This window comes from Lithobates pipiens, unplaced genomic scaffold (genome assembly GCF_037356315.1).
Source record: "Lithobates pipiens isolate NorthernLeopardFrog02 unplaced genomic scaffold, aLitPip1_a1.2 Scaffold_16, whole genome shotgun sequence".
Lineage (NCBI taxonomy): Eukaryota > Metazoa > Chordata > Amphibia > Anura > Ranidae > Lithobates > Lithobates pipiens.
Window position 1 is genome coordinate 435,944,309 of NW_027507748.1, and position 21,363 is coordinate 435,965,671.

The 21,363-nt window shown below is 40.5% G+C and overlaps 1 protein-coding gene across 5 annotated transcripts in view; it reads right to left on the reverse strand.

Annotated features, from left to right (window-relative positions):
* Positions 1-21,363, reverse strand: part of TBC1D8 (TBC1 domain family member 8) — a 117,537-nt gene that overhangs the window by 31,022 nt on the left and 65,152 nt on the right. For all 5 annotated transcript variants that reach the window (XM_077482643.1, XM_077482646.1, XM_077482645.1 and 2 more), the window contains 3 exons: positions 8,977-9,184; positions 7,924-8,106; positions 5,558-5,707 (listed from right to left, as the gene is read on the reverse strand). In XM_077482643.1, coding sequence (XP_077338769.1) covers positions 5,558-5,707; positions 7,924-8,106; positions 8,977-9,184 — 541 coding nt within the window. The remainder of the gene's footprint in view (positions 1-5,557; positions 5,708-7,923; positions 8,107-8,976; positions 9,185-21,363) is intronic.

The following is a 21,363-nucleotide window of genomic DNA, read 5'->3' on the forward strand; positions in this document are numbered from 1 at the left end:
CATTAACCACTTGCGGACCAGCCGCCACAGTTGTACTGCGGCAGAATGGCACAGCTGGGCAAAACAACGTTATGTAATGTTGCTTCGCTCTGTGGCCACTAGCTCGCCAACGGATCCGATGCGAGTCGCTCGGGGCACACGGAGAACTGGGATCTGTGTGTGTGCAAACACACACTTTCCGATTCTCTGAGGGGAGAAGTGACAGATCGTCTGTTCATACAGATTATGAACAGCGATCTATCTCTTCCCCTACACAGTCCTCTCCCTCCTTCAGTTAGAACACACACTAGGGAACACAACCCCTTGATCATCCCCCTAGTGATTAACCCCTTCATTGCCAGTAACATTTTTACAGTAATCAATGCATTTTTATTGCACAGATCGCTGTAAAAATGCCAATGGTTACAAAAATGTCCGACATGTCCGCCACAATGTCACAGTTCCGATAAAAAACGCAGACTGCCGACATTACTAGTAAAAAATAAATTTATAATAAAAATTCCAACACTATCCCCTATTTTGTAGATGCTATAACTTTTGCGCAAACCAATAAATATACACTTATTGCGATTTTTTTTTAACCAAAAATATGTAGAAGAACACATATCGGCCTAAACTGAGGAAAAAAATATAGTTGTTTTATAAATTTTTGGGGGATATTCTAGCAAAAAGCTAAAAAGTTTTTTTTTTTTTTTAATTTTTCGCTTTTTTTTTATAGCACAAAAAATAAAAACCACAGAGGTGATCAAATACCACCAAAAGAAAGCTCTATTTGTGGGAAAAAAAGATGTCAATTTTGTTTAGATGCAACGTCATACGACCACGCAATTGTCAGTTAAAGCGCCGTACAGTGCCGAACCGCAAAAAGTGCTCTGGTCAGGAAAGGGGTAAAATCTTCCAGGGCTGAAGCAGTTAAAGGGGTCTGATCCCCACACTCCCTGTGACAGAAGTATTGGGAGCATCTCCCAGTACTAGCGGTCACTTTTTGAAATCAGCGTGGCTCTGTGTGTGAACGAAATACAAGCCCCGACACCCTTTGCGGCTGTCAGTTTGTAGTTCTCAATGAACTACCACCGCTCTGTGGAGGACCGTGGTAGTTAACTGATTCTTCTTATCAGTGTATCTGATTGCCTGTACGGGCACACAGATGCACCGACAGGTCTACAAGTGACCTGCATGGCACCAGCGATTTGCTGATTGCTGGTGCAATGCTTTATAAAAAAAATATTTATATTACATACACTTTTTTTTTTACCTGCAAAAAAAATTTGCATTTATTTTTTTTAAAGTGAACTTATCCATTAAAGTTAGCAGCTACAAATAACATGGCAACCGACTATTAAAAAAGGACACTTACCTGTTCAAGGATCCAGTGCCATCCTCACCCGAGCCGATTTGCTGGTCTTCGGATCCCTGGTGCTGGCATGTTTACAGAGGGAAGCCAGCTGTGACTCCTTGTGGCTTCACAGCCAGCTTCTCACTGCACATGCACAAGCTGCACTGCACTTTGTGAATGGGCCCGTAAATTTCTGGGACCTGTGACGTGTACCAGAAGGTTGCGGGTGGGGACTGTGGGAGAACTTCTATTCCAATCTCCTAGGCGGTCAAAGCAGAAGTGGGAGTGGGTATCAGCTAAAATTAGTTACCCATTCCCTCAGATCTCCCCACACACCCTAAAGAAAGAAAACTCCAAAAGTGGGAGTGGCAGAGGAGGGGAGAAGGAGGTGTTAAAGCAGAACTTCACTTTTAGAATGCAGTTCCACTTTAAGGTGACTAAAAACATTAGTTACAATTAAAAAAAAAATGTATAAAAAAAAAACTTATGTGAGATACAGCAGTGGGGTCCCCTCAACATCTTCATTAGCAGCAGCAGGACCCTCAGAGCAGTTCTTGATGTCTAGGTGGACCAAGTCTGCTACTTTAGATGAAGCAACACTGCAGACATGCAGGGAAAGAAAGGAGACTACTCTATGTTAGTAGATGGCTGAAATAGCAAGCATACTTCCATACTTTGATAAAGTAAAATCAGGCCAAGGTGGATGTAATTGTCCATCTGACAAATGGAAAAACAATAATGAAATGTATTTACTGACGTACACAGCCTGAGCTTTTGTTTCAGCGAGTGTAGGACGATGTGCATTGTGCACAATAAAACATTCCTGACCCACAGACGACACACAACTCCCACCAATCATCTGCTATGCTGGGGAAACGAGTATATCCAGATTTTATCACCACTGCTTCAGGATGTCAGAAAAACAAATCATTTGCTTCATGTCAAGCTGCAAATCTGCAATCTGTTGCCACAAAGATTTGAGCCCTGCTTCAAATTAGCAAAGTACCATATAGGTATTGAAAGCATTCTAAAACAAAGAAATTCCACATTCGGTAAATACTTCTATCGATCAAAAAAGCAAACAACTTGGTAATAATTCTATAGTGAAGTATCGATCTAAAAATGTGTGTAGTGAATAAGTGGAGTTTGATAGTCCGCAAACTAAAACAGGATTCACAAAAAAAGAAGAAATTAAAATGTTTCTTTCTTTCTATCCACACTTCTCTTTCCAGGGTGCCTCACAGGGTTTCTTTTAAGATCCCCTCTTTGCAGATCATCTTAAAATAAACATACATGCAAAATAAATTACAACAAAACCTTTTTTAGTATATCTACAAGTATATATACAAATGTTTCCTATGGTTTATCCCTTTAAAAATGCCGCAAGTACAGAAAAGAAAAATATCTGTTGGTCCAATAAGCTCCTAACTTCCTGTGCACTTTGCCTATTCTGCTCTGAAACCACAAGCAGCCTTGCCTGAGCTCTATCCTGCTGGACTACAGAACACCTCCTACCTATGTTATGGAGATGAGTAAGGGGCAGTATAGAACTGGGCAGGTGTGACAGCGCTAACTGGGGTTTCAATACAGCAGAGGCCGGTTTGTCATCTTACTATTGGAAGTCAGAAGTTGATTAAATTAATAGCAGGATTACCAGGTACTGGTTTTTTTTCATAAGCGCTTTTTATTTCATTTAACATTTTTTGCCCAGGCATACATTTTAAGGGATGCAAATCAAGTTCTGACCTTTTGTGGTAATGTGCTCATCCAGAGACTGTGACTATGACAAATGTTGATTTAATAATGAGACATTTTTTTAAGACTGTCATGTAACTCATGTTAATAAATACAAAATAAGAGTAGACACTCCCATGACATACAGGAAGTAAGTTTTTATACATTCATTAATGAAAGCTGAAGTTTACAGAATTTTTGTTTATAAGCATTCTTCGAATGGAGAACTGGTGCATGAATGAAAGGACTGCTTCCTCCATTTACCGAGCGCTTTCATTGTGGGCATTGTGGGCACTTGACTAGTGCCTATCACAGCTGCAGCCACTCATACTGTGAGAGTATCCAAGGTCAAAAGACTTCAGATTTCAACCTAGAACAATAGCCACCAGGACATGGCAAACACTTACTTCATGGTAAGTACCATTCCTGGTGCTGTTTAAAAATAAATAAATGAAATCATTAAAGAGGAAGTAAACCCTTCCAAACAACTTGGACCTACAGGTAAGCCTAGATTAAGGCTTACCTGTAGGTCCAAGCAATATCTCCTAAACCTATATGGTTTAGGAGATATTTGCCCGAAAATGGGCACCGCTGTCTACGGCGCATGCGCCGTAGACAGCGGCGCGCAGGCGCACTAAATGCGGCAAATCCATGAATGGATTTGCCAAATTTGTCGACTCCCGTGCGCATGCGCGGGAGTGACGTCATCGCGGCTTCGCCGAGTGGCAGCGGCGGAGCTGCGAGACGCGACTCCCGTGCGCATGCGCGGGAGTGACGTCATCGCGGCTTCGCCGCTGTGATTCGTCGGAGCTGCGAGACGCCACCAGCAACATGGATGCGGCGGACTACAGGGATCAGCGGCGACTTCGCTGGCTCCTGTGTCAGGTAAGTGACACATAATGAGCTACTATGCAATGCATAGTAGTCCATTATGCTTTACCTTTGCAGGGAAAAAAAGAGGAAGTAAACCCATCAGGGTTTACTTCCTCTTTAAACTTCAGCTTTAGGTACAAGTCGACACCAGACCTATACCAATAAAGTGGTTCTAAAGGCTCAAGGTTTTTACCATCATGAATTCTATGCATGATGATAAAAAACCTTCTCTGTGCAGCAAGCCAATCTACATCCCTTTGCCACATACATGGAAACACTCTGCGACTTCTATTTCTCTTTATAGGTCAATTAATCTATGGGCCGCATTGCAGAGCCCCTGGCTTCAGTCTCTTCTGCGGGCACATTCTCTTTGCAAATCTTGAGCCTATTGAGGCTTTTTGCTTATTTTGAGTATAACCTTTTGTATACGAGAATTGAGGCACCTACAGTTTTGTGCAACCCGTTCTTTCTTTACACAGAAGATTAGGAAGGGTGGACCAAAAGGGAAGTAGTCATGGCCAAATACCAGTCTGGGACAAAGCCACACAAACCAATGACAGGCATTTGTATGTAATGGTCCCAATACATCCATCTTTGATTTAATATCTCAGAATTATCAACTTACCACCCAACTTTTTGCTCTTCACCCCTGAGGAAAGTTTTCAGAAACTAGAAACGCATCAGCTTAGAGTAGATTCATATTTATTGGTTGTTTTTTTTTTTTTATGTAATTATGTGTTTATAACATTTTGCTACACCATTGGGACACTGTTTGCTTAGTAGTCCCTCTGGTTTTAATGTATTTATGTGTATCTTTTGTTCTGTATTTGTTAATAAAATATTCATGTTTTTGATTTGTGTGTGGTGTTGGTGGTCACTTATAATCCCATTTATATAGGGAGATTTTTTTGCTTAAAATGTATCAGGGATGAGACCACCACACTACAATTTTTTGATCCACTGAGAGCCCCCTTCCCTCTTTCGCCTAATATTAAGCTAAGTCCCATCACAATCCAGGGATTCTGCCTCCTCATTGGCTCAGGCAGCAAGAGCTGTTGGCCCCCGCTGCTGTCAATCACAGGCAGTGAGCCAATGAGGAGCGAGAGGGGGCAGGGCTGAGTCACAGCTCTGTGTGAGAACGAACACGCAGAGCAGCGGCTCAGCAGTGAGCCTGCTTGGGTGCTCCCATAGCAAGCCATTTGCTCTGGGGGCACTCAACAGGCAGGAGACCCGAGAAGAGGATGATCGGGGCTGTTCTATGCAAAACCACTGCACAGAGCAGGTATGACATGTTTGTTTTTTTTTTTTGTTTTTTTTTAAATGCCTTTACTATCACTTTAATATTAATAGCATTGAAGTCCCAAAGCTACATTGAGAACACACTAAAAGGGAGGTTTAAATGCTTAACATTGTGAAACTGTAAACACGTATAAACAATAGGCTACATTGTACAGAGTATTAAACACTATAATTTCCTATTGTTTCATGTATAAAACAATCTATAATATGTAGTACATGAAAGGACAAAATCAGTAAATCTAGACAATCATACTCTGCTTCAGACCAGTTCCTACTTGCATCACAAAAGGCTACTGTGAAGTAGTAGTTCAGTACCAGTTCAGTGTTGGGGCTCTCGGTTCCTGTGTGATGAAAAGTAGTCATAAAAGCTTCTCCATTTGTTGACAACTTCTCCTTCTCATTTCCACTTTCCAAGTTTGAGTTTACCATAATGTTCATGTTGCCAAAGCCTTCCGTACTGAAAACCTGGTTAGAAATACAAATTTGAGCTTACAAAATATGTTAGAGAGGAAACTCTAAAGGCAGCCCCTCTCAACCTCATGAACACACAGGAACCCTTAAAATAACATTCTGGTAGAAGGGAACCCCTGCTAAAAATTACTGTATCTACTCATTTGAATCAATGTGATGGTCAGTGGGAAGAATGCTCCTTACACTTGTGGTCATTAAAGAATTGTTGTTCATATAAAGTATGAACGATTGCTCTCCTCACCCCTGACAGCATTGAGATCAGCATGGAGATCTGTCTGTTTACATTGACAGATCTCCGTTCTATCTCTGTGTAGAGCAATCGCGACCTCTGGGCACACGCTTCGGCTCTGGCGTTGCACCCCCTAGTGGTCAAACGGAGAACCAACATACAGTTATGCCGGATAGCCCAGGGGAACCGACCTGCCGCAGTACAACTGCGGCGGCTGGTTGGGAAGGGGTTAAATAGATTTTCTCCTGCCAGGGGGGTCTAGATAGATGCACTTTGTGCATGAGGCCTTAGAGCAGGGTTTCTCAACCAGGGTTTCATGGGTTTCTCCAGAGGTTGCTAGATCTGTTGTTCATACCAAGTATGAACGAACGCTCTCCTCACCCAGTCAATCCCCTCCCTCCACAGTTATAATTACTACCTAGGGAACACAGTTAACTCCTTGATTGCCCCCCTAGTGTTAACCCCGTCCCTGGCAGTGAATAAATGGTAATGGTCCCAAAAATGTGTCAAAAGTGTCTGATTTGTCTGCCATGTCGCAGTCCTGATAAAAATATTTGATCATCGCCATTACTAGTTAAAAAAAAAATTATAAAAATGCCATAAATCTTTCCCCTATTTTGTAGCTGCTATAACTTTTGTGCAAGCCAATCAATATAAGCTTATTGCGATTTTTATTACCAAAAATATGTAGAATACATATCGGCCTAAACGGAGGGGAAAAAAAATTGTCTTTTTAAAAAAAAAAATTGGGGATATTTAAGTACAAAATATTGTGTCTTTCAAAATTGCGTATTACACATGCGTTCAAGCACGTCAAGTGTTTGAGTGTTAATGGATTGCATTGGCCAGAATATTAATTTACTCTGGCCATTGGAATGCATTAACCCCCAAATGCTAGACGCATTTAGGCACGTTTTTCTGCTATTCTCTCCTCTCCTGGTGTTTTTTTTTTTGTATTTTTTTTTTTTTTTAGCTTGTAGACGTCTAATATGTGTATGGACAAATAAGCTAACAGAGGTGCATTTACAGGTTGAAAGAAGATTGCCAAACGCCTGTAAAAGTGAAAAAAAATTTAAGCCCAGTGTGCATGAGCACTAATAAATGTAAGAGGCCTAAAAATACAACATAATCATGTAATAATGCTTATATTCTAGCCACAGTTAGGCTTTCACACAAGAAAAAATGCTAAAAAAAAAAAATTGCTATGGGGGGAAAAAAAACAAATAAAAGCCCATCATCATTGTGCTCATGGAAACAGCAAATGCAAATGTTTATCATACAAAGAATAAGCAGCCCAAATAATAAACTGTTCAATGGCCTAAAAATGTGTGTGTACTCTTGTTACACAGCAAACAGAACAAAACTGACAGTTTTTCTAGAGAGCCGAAAATCACATGCAAGCATATATTTTCTATTCTTCTCATTATACGTTACTTTAACATAACCAGAGGATTACAAATACATCAAAACCGCATTTCTTATTGTTATCAATCTATTTATCTTAGTCATTTATAGAGTCTACAGTGTTCTACTCATGCACATCAGTCCCTAAGGAAACATTCTAATCCTAGCCATACACTTGCGGATTTCTCCCTTAAACAGCATTAAGAAATCTGCACTAAAAATATTATATTTAGACAGCCACAGTGCCAACGGCTGTCTAAATACCCGAAGAGTGAGTGCAGTGATCTACGGCTGACAATTTTCCACTTGAAGTATGTCTAGGTGACGGACAATTTTCCACTCTTCTTGGATTTTTCAAGGTGTTCACATGTGTCGAGTCCACATGTGAACTTGTTTTCATTGCACTTAGTTTCTCTTCTATATGTCCACATAAAATCCACAAATACATATTCTGTTTATAGTTGTACATGATGTGGACATATAGCACACACAGTCTGGGCTTCTCTCCTGCTATGGCTGGAAAACAAGACTGACTTTTTTATGCAGTAGCATACACAAATCTATTGATATACTGTACCATATCTCTGTTTTTTGTGGACACTGTGTTGGAGTTGACCTGTTCAAGCCTGAGGAGTAAACCATTAACCAGACTCTCACGGTCTTTCAGCTCAATAAACTGAAAAGCCATCTGTTGCCTTATGCTGATAATAATGGGATTAGGCAGAAGGCTGGTGTCCTCCATCTTCTCCACGCTCACTACCTGGAATAAGTAAATGGTATTCAGATGTAGGAAGTCATGCAGGATATTGGATTTCTTTCACTTAAGCAAATCATTAGCAAAATCTTTGGTGATATACTATATATACACGCATACATATTTACGAACACTAAGGGGCATATACTGTATATATACACAGCAGTTGCCATGATATTCATTAAACGTTCAATGGTGGTGAATCGTTCACTGTATATTAAAACACTTGCACCAGGAAGATTGACCTGCAGTGAATGCCACAACAACTTATAAAGCTAAATGTGACATTCCCCAAACATTTACAGCAGATAAATAATTTCCTGTTATTTAAACTACATGTGCACCAAAAAGTGAATGTCACATTCACTGCTTTAACACCCCTTACTCACAGAGCAGGCTCCACTGGAGTTTGTCTGCTCAGTGGGGAATCTGTCCATTGATCTCCACTCAACAGGTGTCTGACTGGTAGCCTTAGCTGTAGAATGAGTTTTGCAGCTTTTTTTTAGCAAAGCTTTACTCCCACAATTATATATATATATATATATATATATTTATATATTATATATATATATATATATATATATATAATAAATGTTTGGGGGTTCCAAGTAATTTTCTAGCAAAAAGTACTAATTTTAACTTGTAAACAACAAATGTCAGAAATAGGCTTGATCCAGAAGTGGTTGAGACTATCTGTCATACATGTCACACATGCACAGCCCAGAATACATTTACAACACCCTATCTGTGCCATGACGATGGGACTCCTGTGCGCATGCACAGTTTGCGAGCTGACACGCTTTGAGCATATATACATGCAACATTTCCACATCACAATCTGATTGTCTATTGGGTTTTTCTTTATTCAACGCTTACCTCCTTCAAAGGAATAATAACATTACATAATCCATCTTCTTTGCTGGCAAAGCAGAGGTAGCTGTCAGAAGCATATATACTGCCTGGGGTATGGCATCGGCTAAAGGGAGTCCAAAGCGAACACTCCACAACGTCATATAGCTTCTCTTTTCTTGGCAGTTTGAACAGGGCCCGAAAAAACTCCTTTTGTGCTCTTGCTTTAAGATCCCTTTAAATAGAAATAAAGTTTAAGACTGCCCTATGCTTCACACACATGCTTTCTAAGCAAACCAATCAGTCTTAGTTTCCATGCACACTGGCTTAAAAAAAAATAAAAAAAAATGCCGCTTCTATAGGAGTTTAGTGTTTTGCCTGTAGAAGTGGCTAATGTTATCCTATGTGTCCATGCACATTAGGTCCTTGTGTCCTGTGTTTTTGAGAGCAGTTTTCTAGCTTTAAAAAAAACGCTAAACGCTCCTAAACACCTGTACAAAAATGCTCAATATGAGCATTTCTTTCTGTCAAAACAAAAAGCATTTTTTTAAGCCCAGCATGCATGGACCTTTCTAGACAGTCTCATTCACTAGAATACAAGCAGTATCAACAAAGTGTGCAAATACACTTTTATATATCAAATAGAATACCCAGTTCTGAAAAACATTACTTGTTTTTTGTGTTTTTAAACAATAGATCAGAATACAGAATCATTAGGCATTCAGTAATACTGACCTAACAGACAGGGAACCAATGCTGTACAATAAAGTCTATTTCCTCCCTACAGTAGGAGCGTTATGGATTAAAAACATTGCATTCCACATGCTAAAGAATGTATGTATATAAAGTACACAAATGTTTCACAGTCACATTGGTTGTAATCTTTAAAAGTGTCTGAGAGGAATTTAAGCTAGATACACACTATACAACTTTCCCAAACCATATAATATGACTCAAACTCAAACACTTTAAATTTGTGTGCAATCAGGCAGGCCCTTGCATTACATAGTTGAAAGACATCAAAAAACAAAAAAGTTGTATAGTGTGCATACAGATTTAGTCTGAACTGCCCCACAGCATCCAACCAGATTATTATACACGATTTATATAGGGTCAAACCACTTGCTTTACAACAGCGTTTTACAACATGACCAGTCAGATTTTTATTTGCATGCAAAAGAAACTAATTAGACAAAAATGAGGGCCAGTATATCTCTTGAATACATTTACCATTACACCAGTGGGCATTAGTCTCATCAGCTAATACATTGATTTACTTGCTTGGCAAGCATAAATGCAATACAGTGCATTCAGCTATATGCGGGTTGAAGAACAAGTCTTTGTACAGTAAATGTCCCTGCTGGCTCTTCTTCTTAGTGTGGGTACACTGCCACCCCATTCATTTCTATAAGTAGGCTGTATTTGGAAGGGCTATCTGCGAGGGTCGTTTTATACTGCATTTTGACTACCACTCCTGCAATGTGCTACATAGCAAATACTGGCTGTAATTTTGACAGCTGGGAATGGATGATAATAGAAGAGAAAACAGGGCTTAAGAGAGTAGCCCTAGAAACTATCTTAAAGTTCTTTTTAGGTTTTTATCTCCTAAGCCAAAAGTCTTCAAGTGGTTAAATCATACCTGTCGCCAACTTGGGCAATTAAAGCCAAGCATATTAAAATAAAATACTTATTCAGCTGTTATATTCAGTCAAAATGCACAGTTAAAAAAAGCAAAATCAATAGATCCAACAATACAGGCAGTGGATACTATAAGCAAATTTAAATAAAAGGACCAGTGAGGGGCCAGGATTATTTTAGATTTTTCCAGGAAAAATCAAGCCATCATACACTGTAAATATAGCTGCCTGTGCTTGTGTGTGTGTGTTTTGTTATCATGTTTAGTTTTATCTACTCAGATCCACTTTAACTATACCCCCTATATATAGTTAATAAGAACAAATTTTAGAATTAAATAAAATGTTGTTTGCAGAGTGGATTTCATGGTACAAATTTGTGAATTAAAATATGAATTATTAAAAAAAGAAGTCATTACTAAAACAAGAAAAGAAAAAAAAAAACAACATGAATTTGTCAGTAGTCCTTTAGAACTGCACCACTGTGGCTGACTTTCATTCCTTCCATCAAGTAGTACAATATATACAATACAAGGTGACCAGAACTTTGAATAGGCACAGCTACATGTTCCTTTTGACTAAGCCAATGTTTACACTGCGCCCTACTAGTCAGGAAATAACTGTGGAAGCAGAAGTCGTCTGAACACAGTAGGATCAAAACCTACTAAAGAGAATTTTGCCCCTGAAGTAAAGCTCCTAAAAGAAAAACTTATTTCTAAAGCAAACTGTCTTTGCACCAAGGAAAAATTAAATTGCAAGATTCTTTTGTCAGGTGCTCTAATAAACATGCCCGATGTTATTAAAAACAATTAAGGGCCATGCCTTCTACCTTTTTTCACCATCAGCTATTTTAATATTAAAACGAAGCATCATCACCAATTACAATTAAACACTTTGCACCGTGATGCTTACAGCTGTGGCCAAAACATTTTGAGAATGACAAAAATATAAATTTTAACAAAGTCTGCTGCTTCAGTGTTTTTCAATCTTTTTGTCAGATGTTACTATTGTATGCTGAAGTATAATTACAAGCATTTCATAAAATGCTTTTATTGACAAATACATTACGTTTATGCAAAGAGTCAATATTTGCAATGTTGACCCTTCTTTTTCAAGACCTCTGCAATTCACCCTGGCATCAAATTGTGGGCTATATCCTGACTGATGGCAGCCCATTCTTGCATAATCAATGGTCGGAGTTAGTCAGAATTTGTGGGGTTATGTTTTTGTTCATCCGCCTCTTGAGGATTGACCACCAGTTCTCAATGGGGAGCTTCCTGTCCATGGACACAAAATTTCGATGTTTTGTTCCGCAAGTCACTTAGTTATCGTTTTTGCCTTATGGCAAGGTGCTTCATCATGCTGGAAAAGGCACTGTTCGTAACCAAACTGTTCTTGGATGGCCGGGTGAAGTTGCTCTTGGGGGATGTTTTTGTACCATTTTTTATTCATGGCTGTGTTCTTAGGCAAAATTATGAGTGGGCCCACTCCCTTGGCTAAGAAACAACCCCACACATGAATGGTCTCCGGATGCTTTACTGTTTACTGCATGACACAGGACTGATGGTAGCACTCATCTTTTCTTTTAATTTTCCAGATGCCCCAAACAATCGGAGAGGGGATTCATCAGAGAAAATGACTTTACCCCAGTCCTCAGCATTGGCTGAGAAGTGGCATCTTTGCTGCCCTTCTTGACACCAGGCCATCCTCCAAAAGTCTTTGTTACACTGTGCATGCAGATGCACTCACACCTGATAGACTATAGCCTGCATAGTCTTTTATCCAGGTACTGTACACGTGGCAAGTCACTCTAGATTTTCTAACTGTAATGAACTGACTGTGCATCTGCCAGAAGAGAGTGTTCTAAAATGGGATCTAAAGATACCATAAAAGCGAACGTTCTGTGATTTGTGACTCAAATGCTGCATACAGACGATCTGAATTTCCGACGACAAACGTTAATGTGAGCTTGTTGGAAATTCCAATCGTGTGTATGCGCCATCGAACATTTGCTGTCAGATTTTCCGACAACAAATATTTGAGAGCTGGTTCTCCAATTTTCAGACAACAAAACTTGTTGGAAATGCCGAGCGTGTGTACACAATTCCGACGCACAAAAGTTCATGCATGCTCGGAATAAAGCAGAAGAGCCCTTTTTTCTCGGCTCGTCGTACGTGTTGTACGTCACCGTGTTCTTGACGTTTGGCACTTCCGACAACATTTGTGTGACCGTGTGTATGCCAAACAAGTTTGAGCCAACATCCATTATTGGAAAAAAATCCAGTTTTATTGTCGGAATGTCCTTTCGTCTGTACGCGGTATTAGGCTTAATGTACAGGGGGTGTTTTGAAATCTCTCCTGAATGATTTAACTTGGCAGATAGTAACTGACGTTTACATGCGTTTTGCGTTTAGAAGTTTTTTTTAAAAATAGTTCAAAATGTAGCTCCATTAAAAAATGCCTGTAAAAAGAACGTGGCTAAATGCGAGTTACCGCGTTTACAAGCTGTTAGAGGCATTTAGCGCTTCAAATGCCTCTGAACAACCACCCTGAGCGCATTTTTTTTGCTTTCCACAAAATGCTTCTAAATTCAACTGCTTAGAAACTACTATAAACGACCCTTGTACATGTACTGATAAGATAACAGAGGAGAGTTCAGGGGCAGCTACAAAAAAAAAAAAAAACGCCCAACTGCCCGTTTACCAGCAGCAGTGTACATGAGGCCTCCTGTTTTGCTTTTGACAATATACTCAGTTAATAAACTGATTGAAATGACATCTGCTGTGATTTTTTTTTTTTAACAAGTATTTTTATTAACCACTACGCACCCGTGCTATAGCTGAAAGACGGCTACAGTGTGGCACTTAATTGCCGGGAGGGCATCAATGGATGTCCTCCTGTATACTTCCTCCCTGCTCGTCGGGGGAAATAACCAAATTACAATGACAATTTTGTGGAAAAAATAAAAAAAATCTTCATTTTGCAAAGAATTGTGGGAAAAAAAATGACATCAAAAACCTCACCATGCATCTTACTAAATACCTTGGAATGTCTACTTTCAAAAAAGGGGTCATTTGGGGGGTATTTGTACTTTCCTGGCTTTCCTTGTTAGGGTCACAAGAAATGAGATCACCAGTAGATCAGATGTGATCAATTTTTTTTTTTTATGGTTTGCACCACAGATTCTAGACTTTCTAACTTTCACAAAGACCAAATAATATCCACTAATTTTGGTTATTTTTACCAAAGATACTTAGCAGTATAAATTGTGGCCAAAATGTATGAAGAAAAGTTAATAATTGGCAAAATTTTATCACAGAAACAAAGAAAAATGCATTTTTTTCCACAATTTGCAGTCTTTTTTCATTTATAGCGCAAAAAATAAATAAACCCAGAGGTGATCAAATACCACCAAAAGAAAGCTCTATTTGTATGAAAAAAAGGACAAAAAATTTGGGTACAGTATTACATGAATTACAGTAATTGTCAAAGTGTGAGAGCACCGAAAGCTGAAAATTAGTCTGGGCAGGAGGGGGGTTTAAGTGCCCAGTAGGCAAGTGGTTACATTTCTTAATAACAAAGAGAACAAGACACAACAAGACATCATACACATTGAACCAAAAATATAATACTAAGGTTGCAAAATCCAATATAAGGCCCCTTTCACACATGCGGACAGTATGTCCGTATTTCATTCATCCGTCTGCGGGTGAAATACGGACATACATGCATTCCTATGGGATAGCAGGTGTCTGCGGATGAACATCCGCGGACACCCTATATCATCCGTCTCCGCAATCGTCCGATTCTGCAGACGGAGGAAAATCCTATTTTTCTATCGGTCTGCAGAGTGGATCAGATGAACACGGTCCGTGTTCATCCGATCCCCCATAGAGGAGAGCGGAGATCTGACAGGGTGGTCCCTGCACAGTGTGCAGGGACCACCCCGTCATCCGCCTGCTCAGCGGGGATAAACGGAGCGAACCCCACTGAGCAAGCGGATCATCACAGGGCGGATCATTATGGATCCGTCCCGTGTGAAAGGGGCCTAATAATTATTAATCCAAAGGAGAATGGAAGAGAGAAGAAGAAAAAAAAAATCCCAATTGAACCCTCTATATGTATCATTGTAATGCAGTTAGGCATGATTTATATACAGTAACACCATGCTCTTTTGGATGTTTCCAAGTGCTGCAGCACAGTTAAAATATCCCTCCTCCACCACACACTGCTCCAATGTACAACACTTCCTAGAGAGCTTGGGCATTGTAACCCTTGCTGCAGCACTTAGGAAAACACTAAAAGCAGTACATTACTGAACACGCAGCCCAACAAAAGATTCAATACGACATTATTATAAAACATATTTGCTATGTTTGTCAATGAAGTTGAATAGTTCAAGTTTTAGGCTGGGTTCACACTATAGCGATGCGGGAACGCCGCGAATCCGCGGCGTTTTCCCGCATCGCATGACTCCCGCCGGCAGTTCACACTGCCCTATGCGGAATGCTGGGAGTGTCAATGAAATCTTAATGACACCCCCAGATCCGTCCGCATATCGCAGTGCGATCTGCACACTCGCACAGGAATCGGATCGCATGGTGTGAACACCCATGCGATCCGATTCTGCTGCGGACCAAAAAAAGGGTCCCGTGCGAGTTTGCTGCGGGAGCGATGCGAATTCAGCCATACTATCTGTATGGCTGAACTCGCATCGCTACAGAGATCCGATGTGATTTGCACTGCAGTGCGGTGCGAATCACATCCGGATCTCCCCCCCGCAGCAGTGTGAACCCAGCCTTAACAACTAATGGCTGATCCTCTCTTTACAAAGGGTGTTAGCGGTTTACATGTACATTTGCTATGGAAATTAGACAAATTTAAAGTGAATACCTACGTGCTACTTTTTCATTGGGGCATGTACTATACCGTGGGCTTTGCTGGGAGTTCAACTTATCATTTTCTCCTCTCTATAGTGCTTTGTTCATACAGTGCATACAGGAAGTATTCACAGTGCTTCACTTTTTCCATATTTTGTTATGTTACAGTCTTATTCCAAAATGGATTCAATTAATTATTTTACTCAAAATTCTACAAATACCCCAAAATCACAAAGTGAAAAAAGTTTGTTTTAAATCTTTGCAAATTTATTAAAAATAAATCGCATGTACATAAGTATTCACAGCCTTTATACAATACTTTGTTGAAGCACCTTCGGCACCAGTTACAGCCTCAAGTCTTTGAGTATGATGCTACAAGCTTAGCACACCTATTTTTGGGCAGTTTCTCCCATTCTTCTTTGCAGGACATCTCAAGCCCCATCGCTCTGGAGCAGGTTTTCATCAATAATGTTTCTGTACTTTGCTGCAATTATCTTTCACTTGATTGTGACTGGTCTCCCAGTTCTTTTGGGAGATTCTCCTCTCTCTCTACAGAGAAATGATGGAGCTCTGTCAGATTGACCATCGGGTTGTCACCTCTCTGACTAAGGCTTTTCTTCCCCGATTGCTCAGTTTGGCCAGGCAGCCCGCTCTACGAAGAGTCCTGGTGGTTCCAAACTTTTTCCATTTACGAATGATGGAGGCCACTGTGCTTATTGGGAACTTCAATGCTGCAGATTTTTTTTCTGTGCCTCGATACAATCCGGTCTCGGAGGTCTACAGAAAATTCCTTGGACTTCATGGCTTGCTTTGTGCTTTGACATGCACTTTTAACTGTGGGACCTTATATAGACAGGTGTGCACCTTTCCAAATAATGTCCAATCAGCTGAATTTGCCACAGGTGGCCTCCAATCGAGTCATGGCAAAGGCTGTGAATACATATGTACATGTGATTTTTTTTTTTTTATAAATTTGCAAAGATTTCAAACAAACATCTTTCATGGTGTTATTATGTATTTGGAAAAAATTATTCCGCGCTAGGAAAGAAACATGAAAGCAAATAAACTAAATGTGAAACAGGCAGCAGCAATAGATGTGATATAACACCAAACAAATATGCAAAAATAAAAAACTGCGCCAACCCTATAGTAAAAAATGTCAAAAAGTAATATCAAAATGAATAGACATTGACCTTAAATAATTATCACAATGAAAAAACACCTTAAGTGCATAAAAAACAAAACAATGTGTAAAGTGAAAAAAATATAAATCAAAGTCCATTCAAGGAAAGTTCCTGTGTGGATCCAAATAAGAGTTGGTGTCACCACGGTGATTTAAACACGATCCAAAAACTCATAAAAGTGCCCGTCACCGTACAATGAATGTGCTTACCAGAAAAATAAGCAATTTGGGCGTTTGTAAATAATCGATGGGTCCCGTCAAAAGATATCCTCCTTTTAAATGGGTCAAATCTCCATCTCCCAATAATGCCCTCCAGATATTAATGTGCCTCGTGGAGCTCAGTGATTCCCGAAAAAGAAAGGGGCTTACTGTCCTCCATCCATTATTTCAAACGTATCTATTACTTCTGTTTTACGTCCTTACAGACTGTAGGCCATGGCACAGGCCTACAGTCTGTAAGGACGTAAAACAGAAGTAATAGATACGTTTGAAATAATGGATGGAGGACAGTAAGCCCCTTTCTTTTTCGGGAATCACTGAGCTCCACGAGGCACATTAATATCTGGAGGGCATTATTGGGAGATGGAGATTTGACCCATTTAAAAGGAGGATATCTTTTGACGGGACCCATCGATTATTTACAAACGCCCAAATTGCTTATTTTTCTGGTAAGCACATTCATTGTACGGTGACGGGCACTTTTATGAGTTTTTGGATCGTGTTTAAATCACCGTGGTGACACCAACTCTTATTTGGATCCACACAGGAACTTTCCTTGAATGGACTTTGATTTATATTTTTTTCACTTTACACATTGTTTTGTTTTTTATGCACTTAAGGTGTTTTTTCATTGTGATAATTATTTAAGGTCAATGTCTATTCATTTTGATATTACTTTTTGACATTTTTTACTATAGGGTTGGCGCTGTTATTATGTATTGTTTGTAGAATTTTGAGAAAAATAATGAATTTAATCCATTTTGGAATAAGGCTGTAACATAAAAAAAAAAAATTTGAAAAAATTGAAGTGCTGAGAATACTTTTTGAATGCACTGTATACACTGCAGAAATATCTACTAGGGGCACATATCTAGACTCATATTTAAAATAAGCATCAACGTACCCACGGAGACAAAAACAAACAAGTATTTAATACTTCCCTTGGTACTTTGTACCATCTTACAAGTCAACTCAATGTTCAGGTAAGGACTGAGTGGGCACCTACATCACGGCCATGCAAGTAAAACTACAATTGTAAACAGATTAAACATGAGGACTGCTAACATGAGGATTTTAACCACTTCAGCTATGGAGGGTTTACCCCCTTTTCATGACCAGGCCATTTTTTGCAATATGGCACGGCGTTACTTTAACTGGCATGGTCAGGCGACGATGTACCCAAATGTATGTCCTTTTTTTCCCATAAATAGAACTTTTTCTTTCTTTTTTGTGCTATAAAGAAAAGACGACGACCATTTTTTTTTTTTTAAACAATATTTTTTACTTTCTGCTATAAAACATTCAATAATAAAAAAAAAAATGTTAAAATTTTTTTTTACATTTCTTCATCAATTTAGGCTAATATGTATTCTGCTACATATTTGTGGTAAAAAAAAATCCCAATAAAAATCCCAAGCATATATTGACTGGTTTGCGCAAGTTATAGCATCTACAAGCTATGGGATATATTTATGGAATTTTTTTTTTCATTCTTTTACTAGTAATGGCGGCGATCAGCGACTTATAATGGGACTACGATATTGTGGACAAATTGGACACCTAACTTACACTTTTGACACTTTTTGGGGAACCAGCGACACCAATAAAGTGATCAGTGCTAAAAATACGCATGGTTACTGTACTAATGACACTGGCAGGGAAGAGGATAACATCTAGGGTGATCAAGGGGTTAAATGTGTGGCCAACATGTGTTACTGTGTGTGCTGCTTTTACTAAGCAATGTGCTGTTTTTTTCCTCCTTTGAAGCATATTGCTCCTGCCAGAAGAGAGCCCTGTGTTTGTATACCTACAAATGGCTCTCTTTGGTCACCACATCTGGGACCCATCGTCAAGTGTCGGCGATCAGCGGCCAGCAACTGCTGATTGGTTAGTGCTGCAGCCAATTGCAGCATAGCCTGGGGCGGCGCAGGGGCATGCTCTATTCCGGCACATGGATCACATACTAGGTACGTAATCCAGTGCAGGGCGGCCGCCCTGGCGCAGTATATGTGCGCGGGGGCAGTCGTAAAGCGGTTATGTGGTGATGGTTTTGGATATTGAAGTAATGCTACAAGTATGACTTAAAGGCCAAGTTAACAGGTAAAAAAAATTAATGTAATTATTTTTTCAAGAGCCTGTAAAGCACTGTACCCATGATCAGCAGATCGTAGGAACTTATGCAAGGCTCCTGCAGACTGCCAGTGTAGCTATCTACCCGTACCTTGTACGGGCAGGCAGTTACTAAATGACAGAAAGAATCAATGAACTACCTAGGAGCATGCATCAGTGCACTGGCAGTTTATTGAGAACTACAAGTCATCAGCTGCAATGGCTGATGATAGCGGTAGTTCTCCCATTCTCAGAACTCAGAGAATGTAACATTTTTGACAGCGGGTGCGGGGAGAAGATCCCCGTCCCACTGTCACAATGGGGGCTCAGAAGGGGGGATGGGTGCGTGGGGGCTGCTCATTTAGTAACATGTTACACCCAGGATACGGGTGTAACATGTAACATTATGAAAAATGTACTTGGCCTTTAAAGCGGGACTGCACTGCGGAAAAAAATATTATAAGCCAGCAGCTACAAATACTGCAGCTGCTGATTTTTAATAAATGGACACTCACCTGTCCCGGGGTCCAGCGATGCCGGCAGCCGAGGCCGATCATTCGCTCGGCTCTCGGCTGCTGCCGCCACCATTCTGGGTGAGGGAATCAGGAAGTGAAGCGAAGCGGCTTCACTTCCCGGTTCCCTACTGCGCATGCGCGAGTCGCGCAGCGCAATAGGAAGTGTCCGTGCTGTCTCTGGGACCCGTGTGTGTCCCAGCAGACAGCGCGCAGGGACAGGAAGAGGCATAGACTCCTGTGGGAGTCTATGCCCAGAAGTGGTTGTAAATACCTGTCTTTGACAGGTATCTGCACCCCCCTGCCCCCTGAAAGGTGCCAATTGTGACACCGGAGGGGGGGAGGGTTCCGATCAGCGGAATTTCCACTTTAGTGTGGAACCCCGCTTTAAAATAACATCTTTCAGCCCTGTCAACCAGAGGCCAGATTATAAACGGAGAAGACATACAAGAATTTAAGCAAATGAAAGCAAACAAATAGAGATTATTTTGCTGTGAAGTTACCAATTTTTATTTGCTAAAAATTGGACTAAAATATTACCTGCTTAGGCAAAATTTTTATAAAAAAATAAACAAATGCCGACTTTAAGGCTTTATTCACACGGCCGTAAAAAAGTGCATATACCAATGTTTAATCACAGATCTGTATTGTTCTCAATAGAGCCATTCACACAGGTGCATAAACATTAACTGCTTTCAGATATGTAATACAGAATCCAAAAATCTGCATCTAAGAACATGCGCTTCCACCTATAAGCACATATATGCAAATATTTTACTGATCATTTCGCAGGAACTTTTCTCCTAGAAAACCTGTAATAGCATTGGTACATTGTTTACGGCCATGTGAATAAGGCCTAAAGCTAAACTACAACACTAACCACAATTGTAACACTAAAGCCAACCCTGAACTCAAACCAACTTTAACTTTAACGCCTGTTCCATACAAAAAAAAAAAATTTTCATTCAACCCAGCGGGCTGAATGAAAATAAATAAAACTCTAAAGTGGAGCCACTGTACTAGCAATCCGATGTTAGTACGGTGATTGCCCCCGCTGAGCTATTGTGTTCAGATAGGGGGACTGCCCCCCCCCCCCCCACCAGAACACTCCGGGAGTCAAACAGATCTTTTCAGCCATGCCCCTTCAACATAAGCCAGCCGACCAATCGGCTTCCGTTGGACCAGCTGTCGTAACCACAGGTTTCTATTGAACCGGCCGATGCTGCCCCGATATTCGGCCCGCCTAAGCCAATGGCTCCCACTGCTGCCAAAAGCAAATCAGGCATGCAAGTCCCCGGAGAGGCAAGGCTTTCCTGGACATTGCTGGAACGAGATGGGGTTCAGGCAAGTATTGGGGGGGGGGGGGGGGGGAAGACTGCTGCATATAGAAGGTTTTTTACCTTCTTGGACAGAATGCATAAAGGTAAAAGACATTGTGCCTTTACAACCACTTTAAACCCTGTATCTCTTATAAAATTAAAGTGACTGTAAAATCTAATTAAAAAAATTAACAAACATGTTATAATTACCTGCTCTACGTAATAAAAATGCAAAGAGCAGCCCGGATCCTCCTCTTTTGCTGTCCCCCACTGGTGCTTTTGTTTCCTCTTCGGTTTGCCACATAGGAGGCCCCTTCCTATGGTGGCACACCTGCGGGGTTGATCCTGAGCCACGCTGGCTGCGTCCATAGACAAAGACAGCGAGGCTTGGCCTCACCCCCCCTCCCCCGTTCCCTTATCACAGGATTTGACTGACAGCAGAGAGAGACAATGGCCCCCACTGCCTCAGCAATGCCTGTTAGAGAGGTGAGAGAGGCTGGAGCCAGGCACAGCTTTGGATCGACTGAGGACTCAGGTAAGTAGAAGAGGGATGAGGGG